The sequence below is a fragment of the Ranitomeya imitator genome, chromosome 1 (assembly GCF_032444005.1).
Source record: "Ranitomeya imitator isolate aRanImi1 chromosome 1, aRanImi1.pri, whole genome shotgun sequence".
Lineage (NCBI taxonomy): Eukaryota > Metazoa > Chordata > Amphibia > Anura > Dendrobatidae > Ranitomeya > Ranitomeya imitator.
In genome coordinates, this window is record NC_091282.1 from 805,201,806 (window position 1) to 805,216,529 (window position 14,724).

Here is a 14,724-nt window from a genome sequence, read left to right on the forward strand (position 1 = left end):
GGGAAAAAAATTCCTTTCCGACTCCACATACGGCAATCAGACTAGTTCCCTGGATCAACGCCCTATCAAGGAATCTAGTGTATATACCCTGTAACATTATACTTTTCCAGAAATGTATCCAGTCCCCTCTTAAATTTAAGTAATGAATCACTCATTACAACATCATACGGCAGAGAGTTCCATAGTCTCACTGCTCTTACAGTAAAGAATCCGCGTCTGTTATTATGCTTAAACCTTTTTTCCTCCAAACGTAGAGGATGCCCCCTTGTCCCTGTTTCAGGTCTATGATTAAAAAGATCATCAGAAAGGTCTTTGTACTGTCCCCTCATATATTTATACATTAAAATAAGATCACCCCTTAGTCTTCGTTTTTCCAAACTAAATAGCCCCAAGTGTAATAACCTATCTTGGTACTGCAGACCCTCCAGTCCTCTAATAACCTTGGTCGCTCTTCTCTGCACCCGCTCCAGTTCAGCTATGTCTTTCTTATACATCGGAGACCAGAACTGTGCACAGTATTCTAAGTGTGGTCGAACTAGTGACTTGTATAGAGGTAAAACTATGTTCTCCTCATGAGCATCTATGCCTCTTTTAATGCATCCCATTATTTTATTTGCCTTTGTAGCAGCTGCCTGACACTGGCCACTGAATAGGAGTTTGTCATCCACCCATACACCCAGATCTTTTTCATTGACGGTTTTGCCCAGAGTTTTAGAATTAAGCACATAATTATACATCTTATTACTTCTACCCAAGTGCATGACCTTACATTTATCCCCATTAAAGCTCATTTGCCATTTATCAGCCCAAGCTTCTAGTTTACATAAATCATCCTGTAATATAAAATTGTCCTCCCCTGTATTGATTACCCTGCAGAGTTTAGTGTCATCTGCAAATATTGAAATTCTACTCTGAATGCCCCCTACAAGGTCATTAATAAATATGTTAAAAAGAAGAGGGTCCAAAACTGACCCCTGTGGTACCCCACTGCTAACAGCTACCCAGTCCGAGTGTGCTCCATTAATAACCACCCTTTGTTTCCTATCCCTGAGCCAGCTCTCAACCCACTTACACAAATTTTCCCCTATCCCCATTATTCTCATTTTATGTATCAACCTTTTGTGTGGCACCGTATCAAAAGCTTTTGAAAAGTCCATATACACTACATCCACTGGGTTCCCTTGGTCCAGTCCGGAACTTACCTCTTCATAGAAACTGATCAAATTAGTCTGACATGGACGGTCCCTAGTAAACCTGTGTTGATACTGGGTCATGAGGTTATTCCTCTTCAGATACTCCAGTATAGCATCCCTTAGAATGCCCTCCAGGATTTTATCCACAGTAGAGGTTAAGCTTACTGGCCTATAATTTCCGAGCTCAGTTTTTGTCCCCTTTTTGAATATTGGCACCACATTTGCTATACGCCAGTCCTGTGGTACAGACCCTGTTATTATGGAGTCTTTAAAGATTAAAAATAATGGTCTATCAATGACTGTACTTAATTCCTGCAGTACTCGAGGGTATATCCCATCCGGGCCTGGAGATTTGTCAATTTTAGTGATTTTTAGACGCCGCCGCACTTCCTGCTGGGTTAAGCAGGTGACATTTAATGGGGAATTTTTATCACTAGTCATTTTGTCTGCCATGGGATTTTCTTTTGTAAATACTGATGAAAAAAAGTCATTCAGCATATTGGCTTTTTCCTCATCCTCATCCACCATTTCATCCAGACTATTTTTAAGGGGGCCAACACTATCATTTTTTAGTTTCTTACTATTTATGTAGTTAAAGAATATTTTGGGATTATTTTTACTCTCTCTGGCAATGAGTCTCTCTGTCTCAATCTTTGCTGCCTTGATTCGCATTTTACAGAATTTATTTAATTTTTTGTATTTATTTAATGCCTCCTCACTACCTACTTCCTTTAATTCTCTAAATGCTTTCTTTTTGTCACTTATTGCGCCCCTTACAGCTCTATTTAGCCATATTGGTTTCCTCCTATTTCTAGTATGTTTATTCCCATACGGTATATACTGTGCACATGTCCTATCCAGGATGCTAATAAATGTCTCCCATTTTCTTTGTGTATTTTTGTGTCTCAGGATATCGTCCCAGTTAATTGCACCAAGATCCTCTCTCATCCGTTGGAAATTTGCCCTCCTGAAGTTTAGTGTCCTTGTAACCCCTCTATTACACATCTTTTTAAAAGATACATGAAAACTTATTATTTTGTGATCGCTATTTCCCAAGTGACCCCCAACCCTTATATTTGATATGCGGTCTGGCCTGTTGGTTAATATTAGGTCTAGCAGTGCCCCCCTTCTTGTTGGGTCCTGAACCAGTTGTGAAAGGTAATTGTCTCTCATAGTTGTCAAAAACTGATTACCTTTGCTGGAACTGCAGGTTTCTGTTCCCCAATCTATTTCAGGGTAGTTGAAGTCCCCCATAATAATGACTTCTCCTTGAGTCGCAGCTTCATCTATTTGCTTTACGAAGATATTCTCCATTGCTTCCATTATTTTTGGAGATTTATAACAAACCCCTATCAGTAATTTATTATTTTTTCCCCCTCCCCTTATCTCCACCCACAGGGATTCTACATTTTCATTAAATTCACCCATATTATCACGCAGGATGGGTTTTAAGGACGATTTTACATATAGACACACCCCACCCCCTCGCTTATCTGTACGGTCATTTCTGAACAGGCTATAGCCCTGCAAGTTAACAGCCCAGTCATGGCTCTCATCCAGCCATGTTTCAGATACACTGGCCAATGAACGCTTTCCTCATCAGACTGAGGAGAGCGCTCACTGACTGTCGTCTGCGTCATCCTGCATGGCGCATCCCAATGGTGAGTACTCACCTGTAGTCAGGGGCCCGGGCCGCACAGCACACAGGGGACAACAGTGGAGGAAGAGCAGGACTTACAGTGGGTTTTCTGCTCCCTCCATGTTCCTTTCCCAGCAACATCTCAGAGAAGAGGTCAAGGGAGGAGGCTCAATGCACAGGACAGCATGGCAGCAGCAGGGGGCTGATATTAGTCTTCTCTGCTCTGTGTCCCCATCCTCCACAGTGGGTTCTGCAGCCCTCTCCAGCTGGTCTGCACTATGTGGCCGACCTGCTCCAGGGCTCATCTGAACACCTGATATCAAAGATTAGTATGTGTGTGTATCTATGTGTGTTTATATCTGTGTATGTGTATGTATGTACAGTATATGTGTGTGTGTATGTATGATATATTTGTATGTCTGTGTGTATGCATGTACACTCTATCTATATGTGTGGAGCACCCCCAGACACAGGGCCATGAGTTCTCGGTACCGGGCCTCTCTGTTTCGGTTCTGAGGCTGTCACGGTGGCTAGACCCGGTCCGCGACCCTGTTAAGGGGTGTCCAATAAAGATGGTACAGTCTGTCAAGGGTTCGTGACGCCACCTGTGGTGTTCGGTCAGGGTGACCGACGCTGCTGTGGGGTCCGCTGGGGTGATGGAATAGCAGCTGGATGGTATACCTTCCCACAGGTGAAGTATGTCCCCAGGGCTTCCCAATAAGGTAGATGGTAATGGTGTAAGGTGCAGTCAATAACGAGGACACAAGGTTGCAGTCTCTTTACCTTTTTACTGAAGATTTCAGGATCCTCAATCCAGAGCACGCTTAACAGGGCTATCTGAGACCGGCCGGTCCGATGGGCACATCCAGAGTTTCCTTTGCAGATGGAAATCGTTGCCTACCACTAGCGCCTGTGTGTTGTAGTCCTACCCTGCTGAGCATTCCGAATAGTTCTCACAACTGCTGTTCTCGTTCGTTCGTTCTCTACAGCTCTCTCGTTCTTTGGTTCCAGATGTTACTAGTTTCTCGTCCCCCAGGTATGTTATGGCTAGGACGCCACCCGTATGACGGGAAGGCTCGGAGCTCTTCCGGGACCCTAGAGACGCCCCTCTCCATGCGTTGCCCCCTATGTCTTCGTAGGTGTAGTAAGGTAGACAGCCAACCTATGATTAACTGTCCTGCGGAGTTCGAAGTAAGGCCTAGAGTCAGTTACTCCCGCGGTGTTCCGGCCACCGGCTACGCGCCTCAGTAGGATGTTGATTCGGTCTCACGGCACGACTCCTACTGGTACTCCTTTGTGCTTGATCTCGTTTACACTGTTCCACAATATCCTTCCCTTTGTGTCTCTCTCTTGGATACCGCCGCGGGGTGTGCAGGCGCGATTCCGTTACATTCTGCACTGTTCGCTAGGCTCCTGCCAGGTTCCCACGCCTGACAGGGACCCCCCTGTGTTTTCTGCCTGCAACACCCCCTGCCACGGGATGTTGCCTGAATCCAACCCAGTCAGCTTCAGACTAACTTCCTCCCCAACCCCTAGTTTTACCAGTGTGAGGAGTGGCCCAATAAATAAAGCCTTTTTCTCCCCCTAGTGGCCGGAGTGTGAAGTGTAATGTGTTCTGGTGATACCTGGTCAGGAGAACTCCTTTAGTGCCATCAGACGTTCCATCACTTCCCTTAGTGGCGGAGCGTCATACTGCAACAACCAGGTCTCTGGGGCGCTGCACTTGTATGTCTGTGTGTATATATGTACAGTATATGTGAGTATTTGTGTATGTATGGTATTTTGTAAGCATGTATGGTATACATGTATGGTATATATATATATATATATATATATATATATGTACAGTATGTATGAATGGTATGTGTGTATATGTGTGTACAGCATGTGTATACTATATGTGTATATAACTGTGTATGTACGGTATGTGTATGTATATCTGTGTGTGTATGGTATATGTATGTGTAGTTATGTATGTACGGTATATGTGTGTATGTGCGTACGGTATATGTATGTGTATCTGTGTGTGTGCACGGTGTATGTATATATGGTATGTGTGTGTATATGTACGGTATATGTGTGTGTACTGTATGTACGGTATATGTATGTACGGTATAAGTATGTATATCTATGTGTATGTACGGTATATGTGCGTATGTGTATACAGTGTATGTGTATCTTTGTGTGTATGTACGGTATATGTGTGTATGTGAGTATGGTATATGTATGTATGTCGAGGGAGGATCTAAAGTGATCCTTCACGGTTAACTCAGTGATTTCCAAATTAATCTACAGGGCGTTGCCGGCAACTGAAAATGACCAGACGGAGACGAATGTCTCTGTTTGGGGGGGATCAAGTAGATCTCTGGGCCCCCATTTATTGTCTGACTTTTCATAGTCATAGAAATTATACTTCAACCAATCAGCATAAGAACACGTTCACAGTTCTTAACCTATAAGAATGCAGGAACAGTCTGTACGTCAAAGTCTCGTAGAACAATGCACCCTCAGTCTCATGTCCTGGCAGATTGCAACAATCAAGGTCTCATCAAGGTCTCATAACATCTGTAAACTTTAGTCTACTAACAAAATTTATATCAAAACAACAAAATGGAGTCGAAAAGCACAAAATGGAGAATCTTTCTTAATATGTTCTTTCACATTCTCCCCTAGATAAATTTTGTTAACTAATGTCCAGCATCAGAGGTACTATCCCAAGCTATAAGCTCGAGGGGTACTGGTCTTCACATGACTGGTGCCATGTTACCAGCCATGGCTGTTGCGGCATACCCGTCCCCCCTGTATACTAGAATTTACGAATAACAATTATTGATAACATTGGTGGGGATCTTTTGAAGATAGCCATGCGCTTGGCTTCAACATCTTCAGCAGGTAACTTTGTGAAATCGGTGTAGAGAAGAGCAGGGGTGGCAACGCTTTTGGTTTCATCATTAGTTGTCTTAGTGCAGAATTTCCTAATACATACAGAAATACACCAAAGAACAAGTTTTAGTATTACATACATGACAAGGATAAAGGCAACGATGTGTAACAAACTTTGCAAGATTCCAGCTATCCAGCCCCAAAGTCCCTCAAACCAATTGGCTGGATTAAGAAAGAAGAAGGTGTCTGCCCACCAACTGTCCTTATTACGGTCATTGTCTTTATCATATTAATCTCTGAGTTTTTGAATATCTTCTAACTTTAACTTTAGAGTACTATTGGGATCTATATAATAACAGCATGTGGGTCCAATAACCTGACATATACCACCCTGTGCTCCTGTTAAGTAATCCAGTACTACAATGTGTTGATTAGTGACTATGATAAGTTAGTTTTGGACAACAACAGTAGTATTAAGTATATCCAATATATCCCAAATTTGATCTTCTAGATAGTCTGTGGTCCTAACCAATTTATCCCATATTTGTGTAATCATAGGGTAAATGAAAATAGAACTGACAATTTTATTGGCTATACCCATCTGTACTACTAATCTTTCATGATATTGTACAAACTTATTATTCAAGGATGTTGGGGAATTTAGGCTGTCCCATGCGGTTATCAATATTATTATATGGAAATACGAAAAACCAAAACATTATGTCCCCTTATTTGCTACTAGTCTGTTTGACCAGCTTGCACTGCGATACGTGGATCCATGTCGGCCTTCCTTCCAGCTTTCCTGACATAGGAGTAATGAGGAGGACTTGGTAGGGACCGTCATACAAGGGTTCTTGTCCGTGTTTTCTGACATGCTTTTTTCACGACCACAAAACCACCAGGCTTCAAATTGTGACAAGTGTCGGTTTCTGCTGAATCTGGAAGGGAAGAAGAAACTAAAACATTGGGTGTTAGCAACATTTTTACTAAGCTGAATAACATATTGAACAGCATGGTCAGTTTCCTCTGACAACTACTGAGACTGAAAATTTGCAACTGAGGGCCTAGCACCAAACAATATCTCATATGGGGACAGGCCATGTTTTGCAATAGGGGTAGTACGAATGTGGTACAGTACAATGGGTAGGAGCTCTGGCCATGGAGCCGTAGTCTCCTGCATCATTTTGGTCAATTGTTCCTTCAGTGTGCCGTTCAGCCTCTCAACTTTCCCACTGGATTGTGGATGGTACGGAGTATGGAGGGCTACCGTGGATCCAAGCATTGTCAGGACCTCCTGATACACATGAGAAGAAAAGGCCGGGCCTTGGTCACTTTCAACAACTTCTGGAACACCATATCTGCATATAACTTCCATCACCAGTTTCTTTGCTGTGGTCTTTGCAGTCATGTTGGTAACAGGGAATGCTTCCGGCCAACTGGAGAACATGTCGACAACCACCAGACAATATTCATACCTTCCAGACGTAGGCAACGTGATGTGGTCCACCTGGAGCTTTTGGAAAGCATAGTCAGGCTTAGCAAGATGTTTCGGGTGTACACGTTGAAGTTGACCGGGATTGCAGGTCTGACCGATGTTACATGCACGGTTGAGTGCTGTCAGGACTGTAGAAACACCTGGAGTCCAGTAGAATTTTTTGTACCAGGGCTAGGGCCTGTTTTTTCCTCGGTGTGTGGGCCCATGTGCCCACATGGCAATAGCAGGGTACATCCGCTTAGGGAGACACACAAGTTGGTCCTTTTTCCAGAGACCATGTCCATACATGCTCCATCTGCCTTCCACCGCTTCACTTCTTCCTTTTGGGGACATTCTCTGCATCGTCATTAAGTGGTCTCGCGGGGTCCGGCAGAAAACCTCAGTCTGGCGTGGATCATCAGGTTCCTGTAGAGTCAGTGTTTCTTGTAACTGTTTACGCTGAGAGCATGTGGTCACCATAGCTGGTATGGTCTGTTCAACGGGTAGGAGAGCAGCAGCTTTTGCTTGCATATCTGCAGAGGTGTTACCAACAATCTGTGGACTGTTCCTAGGACCGTGCTCCTTAACTTTGATAATGGCTACCTGGGTAGGTAATTTGATTGAGTTCATGAGGGTTTTAACAGCTTCAACATTCTTCACTGGAGTCCCGGCGGTGGTAATAAACCCTAGATTGGCCCATAGAGCTCCGAAATCATGAGCAATACCAAATGCATACTATGAGTCCGTGTATATAATAGCCCGCCTGTCTTTGGCCAAAGTACATGCAGTAGACAGAGCCTGAAGTTCTACTTCTTGTGCTGACAGGGAGGGAGGGAGTGCAGCTGCGTGCACTACAGTGTCTTCCGTAGTAACAGCGTATCCAGTGTGGAATCTGCCAAACTCATCATACCTTGAACCGTCTTTCAGGGCTTTGTAGAGAGGCTGCATTATGCGGGATGCGTCTGGTATCCACTGACACAATAAGTACATAGTCCAAGAAAACGCTGGAGTTCAGTCTCATCATTTTGGGAAAGGAAGGGAGCTGACGGCTATTTTTCTTTCTTCTGTGAGGTGTCTGGCACCCTGAAGGAGACAGTGACCCAAAAATATCACTTGACCAAAGCAGAACCGAAGTTTCGAGGCCGAAACCCGACAGTTCAGATCTGCGAGATACTTGAGAAGGCTAACAGTGGCAACAATGGCTTCCTGCTCTGTCTGTGCACACAACAAAAGATTACCCACATACTGAAGCAGCGTGACATAAGGATATTCTAACTGCCATGGTAAAAGAAACTCGCCCCAATTTTTTGCAAACTGATTGGGACTATTTTGGGCCCCTTGTGGCATAACTGTCCACATCAATTGTCGTCCCTGATAAGTGAATGCAAACAGAAACTGGCAATCTGGGTGTAATGGAATGCTGAAGAAGGCATTGGCAAGGTCAATGACTGTGAACCAAGCAGCATCCTGAGGTATCTGGGACAAGAGTATGTGGATTAGGCACCACCGGAGTTTCCAGAACAGTAGCTGCATTAACTGCCCGTAGATCTTGTACCAGCCGGTACACAGGGGGTTGGCCGGGTGATGTCATTTTCTTAATGGAAAACAAGGGCGTGTTACATGGGGAAACACAGTACCATTATCGAGTAACGTTTGTATTTGACCCTTGAGGCCCCACTCCTGATCATGTTTCAAAGGGTACTGATGGACTTTGGGAAAAGGGGCACCGGATTTGAGAAACACATTTTTACTGGTTCTACAGGCATTATTGGGGGTGGATCTGGGCCTATCAGGGCCATCATCACTGTGGAAAGGGCATGTAAGATATACATCTCATTATGTTCATCTACATAGGGGTTATATAACATAAGTACCATCTCACCATCATCTTGGAATTATATTCTGGAGCGGAACTGTGATAATAAATCTGCCCCCTGTAAATTTACCGGACATGAGGGAGAGATTACGAACTGAGCAGTAACTTCAGGGAAAGGTCCCACAGGGATGGGTTTTGTGAGAGTATATTTATTGGGTCTGCCATCTACTCCAATTAAAACAAGCTCTTGATCTGAGAATTAACATGGCGAGGGAGATTCCCAGACATAGGGTTAAAATGGATATTGGAGTATGGGACTGGATTTGTGTAAGGTGGGAGGGCAGGAGCTGGAGTCTGGTGGGCCACTGATAAGGAACGGAGCTGTGTCCTTGAAGCTGCGGTTCCTGCTCCTTGAAGCTGCGGCTACTGGTTTAACCCTTGATTTGTTGATACAGAGCGGGTTAAGTTCTGAAAACTTTTTTTTTTTTTTTACTACTTTTAATGCATCATCCAGATTGGAAGTCTCAATATCGGGTCTGACTGACATTATTGCCTCTTTCAATTCAGAATTAAGGCCGGACATCAAAGCTACTACAAAAAGGTGTGTATGGGCTTTATTTTAAATACTACCATAAGAAGCCCATAGAACTTCTTGGCAGTCCAGGATATATTGGTGCCTTGGGGTTAAGGGGCATAGGGCTTACAGTCGGGAGAAGAGGCTTGATTTTCTGGGGAGGGACCATATTACCTAACAGGGAGCCCCCTGTTTCAGATTATTATTTTTTAATTATTTGTCTTTCTAACACATTACCCTCAATCACTTTCTCAGTTCCTTCTTGCACCACAAACATCCGGTTTTTGTCATAGTAATAGACAACTTTCCTTTTTCAACGTAACAAAACAAATCCAAATTCACGTCCTCTGTTAATCCTTAATTTGCTATATATCAACCACTCAACTTGAAACAGGTGAATCTTTTACCAATCTTTCAATCACACTGATAACCAAACTATCACTTACAAGTTTCCTTCTAAAACAAGACACCATATTTTACTTTAAACTTACAATAATTCTTTCTAATTCAATACAATATTGTACTATTGCTTTAAACAAAACACAGATCTCCCAGCACATACTACACAAGGATAGAAAATTCCGAGAGAACGCAGCGACTCGCCCCCTCCATACCAGAGACACGGAACAGATAAGAACATCACAGCATTCTTCAACACAGAAAGAAGAAAAACAATAGCGCAGCTGTTTGACCTACCCCTCCCATCGGATATTTTGGAAACCTACACACAGAAACAGAATACAGCAGTTCTCAGATTAATTAATTTCTAGAAAAACCAATGATTCAGAATATTTTCCTGCATTCCTGACAGAGTTCTTTCCCCGTCTTTGGGCTAACAATATCAGATTCATCACACAACTTCAAAGTCTTCTTTTTCTACCACAGAAACTGATTCTACTTTAGAGCTAAATATCCTTACTTAGTCGTGCACAATACCAGAGCGGCCGTTTTAGTTTGCTTCACTAGGTTTACCTGTCCCCCTCTGGGACAACCCAAAAACGCGGTACTCAGCAAAAGGAGGAGGGCCGTCTCAAACTAACCCTCCGGATACCTCTAGAAATACACATATATATCTATATATTCCTGAGTTACGCATCCTACCCATCTTCGATCACCTCACCGCACCTGATTCTAACAGTGATCAGGAATTCAGGATATTTTGACTATAAAGAGAATTTAATCACTGGTCAATCCGGGGTGTCCGTCCCTTATGAGGTACGGTTCGAGCACTGGGCTCCCAACGGAACTACATCTCTATATGATTCCACCCAAGAATCACCCCACCATCGGGGACAAACCTCAGATCCTCTTTGCAGCAACAAACACTGGAAAACCACACCAAACGGTCAGTCTGGACAGTATAACTGCCAACTTACCGTAGTTGTTGTGGGGGATGATCAGTCCCAATTTCCAGTGCCTGTGTCCGGTCCGAGGGTCCTTTGCCTTGTTGTCCTCCGGGGGGCAGAGGCGTTCCTGTTTGGGGCCCCACGTTTCGGGCGCCAAGCTGTTGAGGGAGGATCTAAAGTGATCCTTCACGGTTAACTCAGTGATTTCCAAATTAATCTACGGGGCGTTGCCGGCAACTGAAAATGACCAGACGGAGACGGGGGGGATCAAGCAGATCTCTGGGCCCCCGTTTATTGTCTGACTTTTCATAGTCATAGAAATTATACTTCAACCAATCAGCATAAGAACACGTTCACAGTTCTTAACCTATAAGAATGCAGGAACAGTCTGTACGTCAAAGTCTCGTAGAATAATGCACCCTCAGTCTCATGTCCTGGCAGATTGCAACAATCAAGGTCTCATCAAGGTCTCATACATCTGTAAACTTTAGTCTACTAAGAAAATTTATATCAAAACAACAAAATGGAGTCGAAAAGCACAAAATGGAGAATCTTTCTTAATATGTTCCTTCACATGTATATCTGTGTGTGTATCTACAGTTTGTGTTTGCATGCATGTACGATGTATGTATGTACGGTATGTCTATGTGTGTGTATGTACAGTATCTGTATGTATGGTATATGTATCTGTGTGTGTATGTACGGGATATGTGTGCATGTGTGTACGGTATATGTATGTGTATTTACGGTATATGTGTGTATGTGTTTATGGTATATGTATGTGTATGTGCGTGTATGTATGTATGGTATATGTGTGTATGTATGGTATATGTATATCTGTGTGTGTATGTAAGGTATGTGTGTGTGGTATATGTATGGTGTATGTATATATGGACTATGTATGTACGGTGTATGTGTGTACGGTATATGCATGTGTATCTATGTGTGTATGTACAATATATGTGTATGTGTAAACACACAAGAAAATATCCCAGAAAGTATATAGAGAAATAACTTATATAAGTGTATAGGACCTCCTGAGGAAGTCTTGACGAAACGTGCGTTGGGGCGGCGGGGACGGTTTGCCACCGACACAGTGCCTGTTTATATTGGTAAGGTATGCAGCATTTTCCTTCAGAATTTGGATTATAATATTTAGATGGTAGCGGTTTATTCTGGAATATGTAGTAAGGAAAGGCTGTACTGGGCCCCTGGCCCTCAAGGGAGGCCAGCATGACGGGGTCACGAGGAATGCCAGAGCCTCAGGGTTGGCAAGGGCAAGTCGGGGTTAAATAGTTTGCTTGGGCTGTGTACTGTTGAATTTGGACAGAGGGGGGGGTTTGGATGAGGCAGAGAGGAGCAAGGGGGGGTTTGGGAGCTTACTGAGGGGGTGATTTGGATAAGAAACCGACAATTTCACCTCAGCAACTGCCACGCTCACCTGCTGGACCGGCGGTGGCTGAAATCCCCAGTGATGGACGTGGAGGCCTTATTGCAGATACTACGTGAACAGGCCAGCAAACAGGGCACCGAATGACTGCAGCAGTCCATAAGCAGCCTTCTGGATGGAGCGGTGATGGGACCAGCCCAGGTACCTGCAGAGGGACGCCGGCCGCAGAGGTCCAGGCCTCCGGCGCGCTTGAGCCCCGACGTCACCCCTCGGGCCCGGCACCGTATCAGGAGCCCCTTTAGGGACCCTCCGGCAGGAGACGCGAGCAGCGGTGCAGCAGCAGCCGCGGCAGAGGCGGGAGGAATCCGGCAGCACGGCGGGGCCTGCAGCAGGGGGAGGTGTTGGCCTCCTCCTCGGCGCGTGTGACTCACCAGGTGTCGGGACCAGGAGCGGCGGGCTGCGCCAGGTCAGGTGAGCCTGCTCAGCGCGGAGGAGCGGGCGCTTCCAGGAGGCAGGGCCTTATTCCCAGGCCTCTCGGCGTGTGGCATCTAACAGGCGGCGTTCTGCCGGCCCTGTCAGCAGCGCTCTGCCTGGGACGGGGCAGGGAGCTGGTGGGCTGACTTCCTCTAGCCAGCGCAGGCCAGGGCTGAGTCCATCCAGGGGGTCTGGCCATGTCACAGCTGCAGAGAGCACTTCCCAGCACGGGCAGCATTACTCTGGCTCAGGCATCTTCACAGCGGCGGCGTCAGCAGCAAGGGACCCTGCACCTTCGGATGTGGTGTCACAGGACGGCAGTCAGCCATCTGACTTACCCGGGGACCAACGGATGGAGAGCTCAGGAGAGGAGCACGTACGTCTGGCTTCAGGATCTTCGGCTGCTGGGTCCACAGCGCTCGGGCAGCTAGGTGAGGACAATCCTTTTCTTTCATGTACCCCTGTGTTAGCTCCCTCTGTCAGTGTTAGTAGGGATGTATTTATGGGGGGAGTCGGGGGGGTTAGGGCTTATCATGCACGGGCTTAGAGATCTGGCGGCGCTATGGGGATCGGGGGGTTCAAACCTGGGGTCTTCTCCTTCAGCGGCATGGCTTGGGAATCCGGGGGAAGTTTCAGGTTTGAGGGGTTCTCTGGGGGGTTCACTGATATGAGTTCTAGGAGTATGTCATCAGATAACATGGGGAATGATGCTGCGGTGACGAGTGCCGCCGTACCTTCAGTTAGCGTGTCTGTAGCCAGTCAGGCAGGGGAAGCGGAAAAAGATACCTCAGTGTGTTTGGATGACGCGGCCCGTGGGGAGGTATATGTTTGTTTCGAGGGACCGTTGGGGGCACACTTAAAAAGTGAAACTAGGGAAAAAATTTGGAAAGGGGAATATGTGGAAATATTCTCCTTATTACCACTAGGGCGTTTTCAATTGGACAGGCTGCACAAAGATGATTTAAAAATAGAGGAGGAATAAAAAAGGCGTTTTAGGCTGATTCCTAGGACGTTTTCTAATTGGTTACAGGCATTCGCCATTTTGGCGAATGTGATTGGTGAGAGGTCCCCCGAGAATTTCTCGGGGCTTTTTTGTTACATGGATGCGATTGGGGAAGCATATCGGACTTACGGGGGCCAAGGTTGGTTCAGATACGATGGGCAATTCCGGCAACGGAAGGCCATTAGGCCCAGTATTCGGTGGGATCACAAAGATATAGCTTTGTGGATGAAGGTTATGGTCCCGTCACGCTTCGGGTCAGGCAGCCAGTCGTTTCCTGTAAGAGCTGGGGGTTCAGGGCAGTCGGGACACTCAGTGGCAATGCAGAGAGGACTGTGCTTTGCATTCAATGAAGGGTCATGTAAATTTGGGGGAAAATGCAAATTCAAGCATGAATGTGCAACTTGCGGGGGACCTCACGGGTCATCCAAATGTTTTAAGGGTGGCAGACAGAGAAGTGGAGACGGTTCTGAAAAAAGGAATGACGCCAAATCGTCTGGACGTGATTGTGCCATTTCTAAATAGGTACCCTGATTCACCAGCTGCAGCTTTGTTAGAATGAGGTTTTCGGGATGGTTTCCGTATTCCATTCATGGATGCGGAACATACATTTTCCACAAAAAATTTGAAATCGGCTCTGCAATTTCCTGACGTGGTTGCTAAAAAGCTGGAAAGCGAAGTTAAATTGGGTAGGATGGCCGGCCCCTTTTCCAGTGGCTCCTATACGCAATCTGAGGGTTTCCCTGTTGGGGCGTGGTACCAAAAAGGAACCCAATAAATTCAGATTGATTCATCATCTGTCCTTTCCGAATGGGTCCTCAGTAAATTACGGAATTGACCCTCAGTTATGTTCGGTGATTTACACTTCATTTGATGCGGCTATGGATTGGGTGCGGGTATGTGAGGGTGGCGCACTGTTGGCGAAAATGGATATC

General features: G+C 45.4%; 1 protein-coding gene across 1 annotated transcript in view; it reads right to left on the bottom strand.

Annotated features, from left to right (window-relative positions):
• Positions 1-5,958: 5,958 nt before the first annotated feature.
• Positions 5,959-14,724, bottom strand: part of PTGDR (prostaglandin D2 receptor) — a 62,206-nt gene continuing 53,440 nt past the window's right edge. Inside the window, exon 2 of the mRNA XM_069738843.1 lies at positions 5,959-6,653. Coding sequence (XP_069594944.1) covers positions 6,621-6,653 — 33 coding nt within the window. The 3' untranslated portion in view covers positions 5,959-6,620. The remainder of the gene's footprint in view (positions 6,654-14,724) is intronic.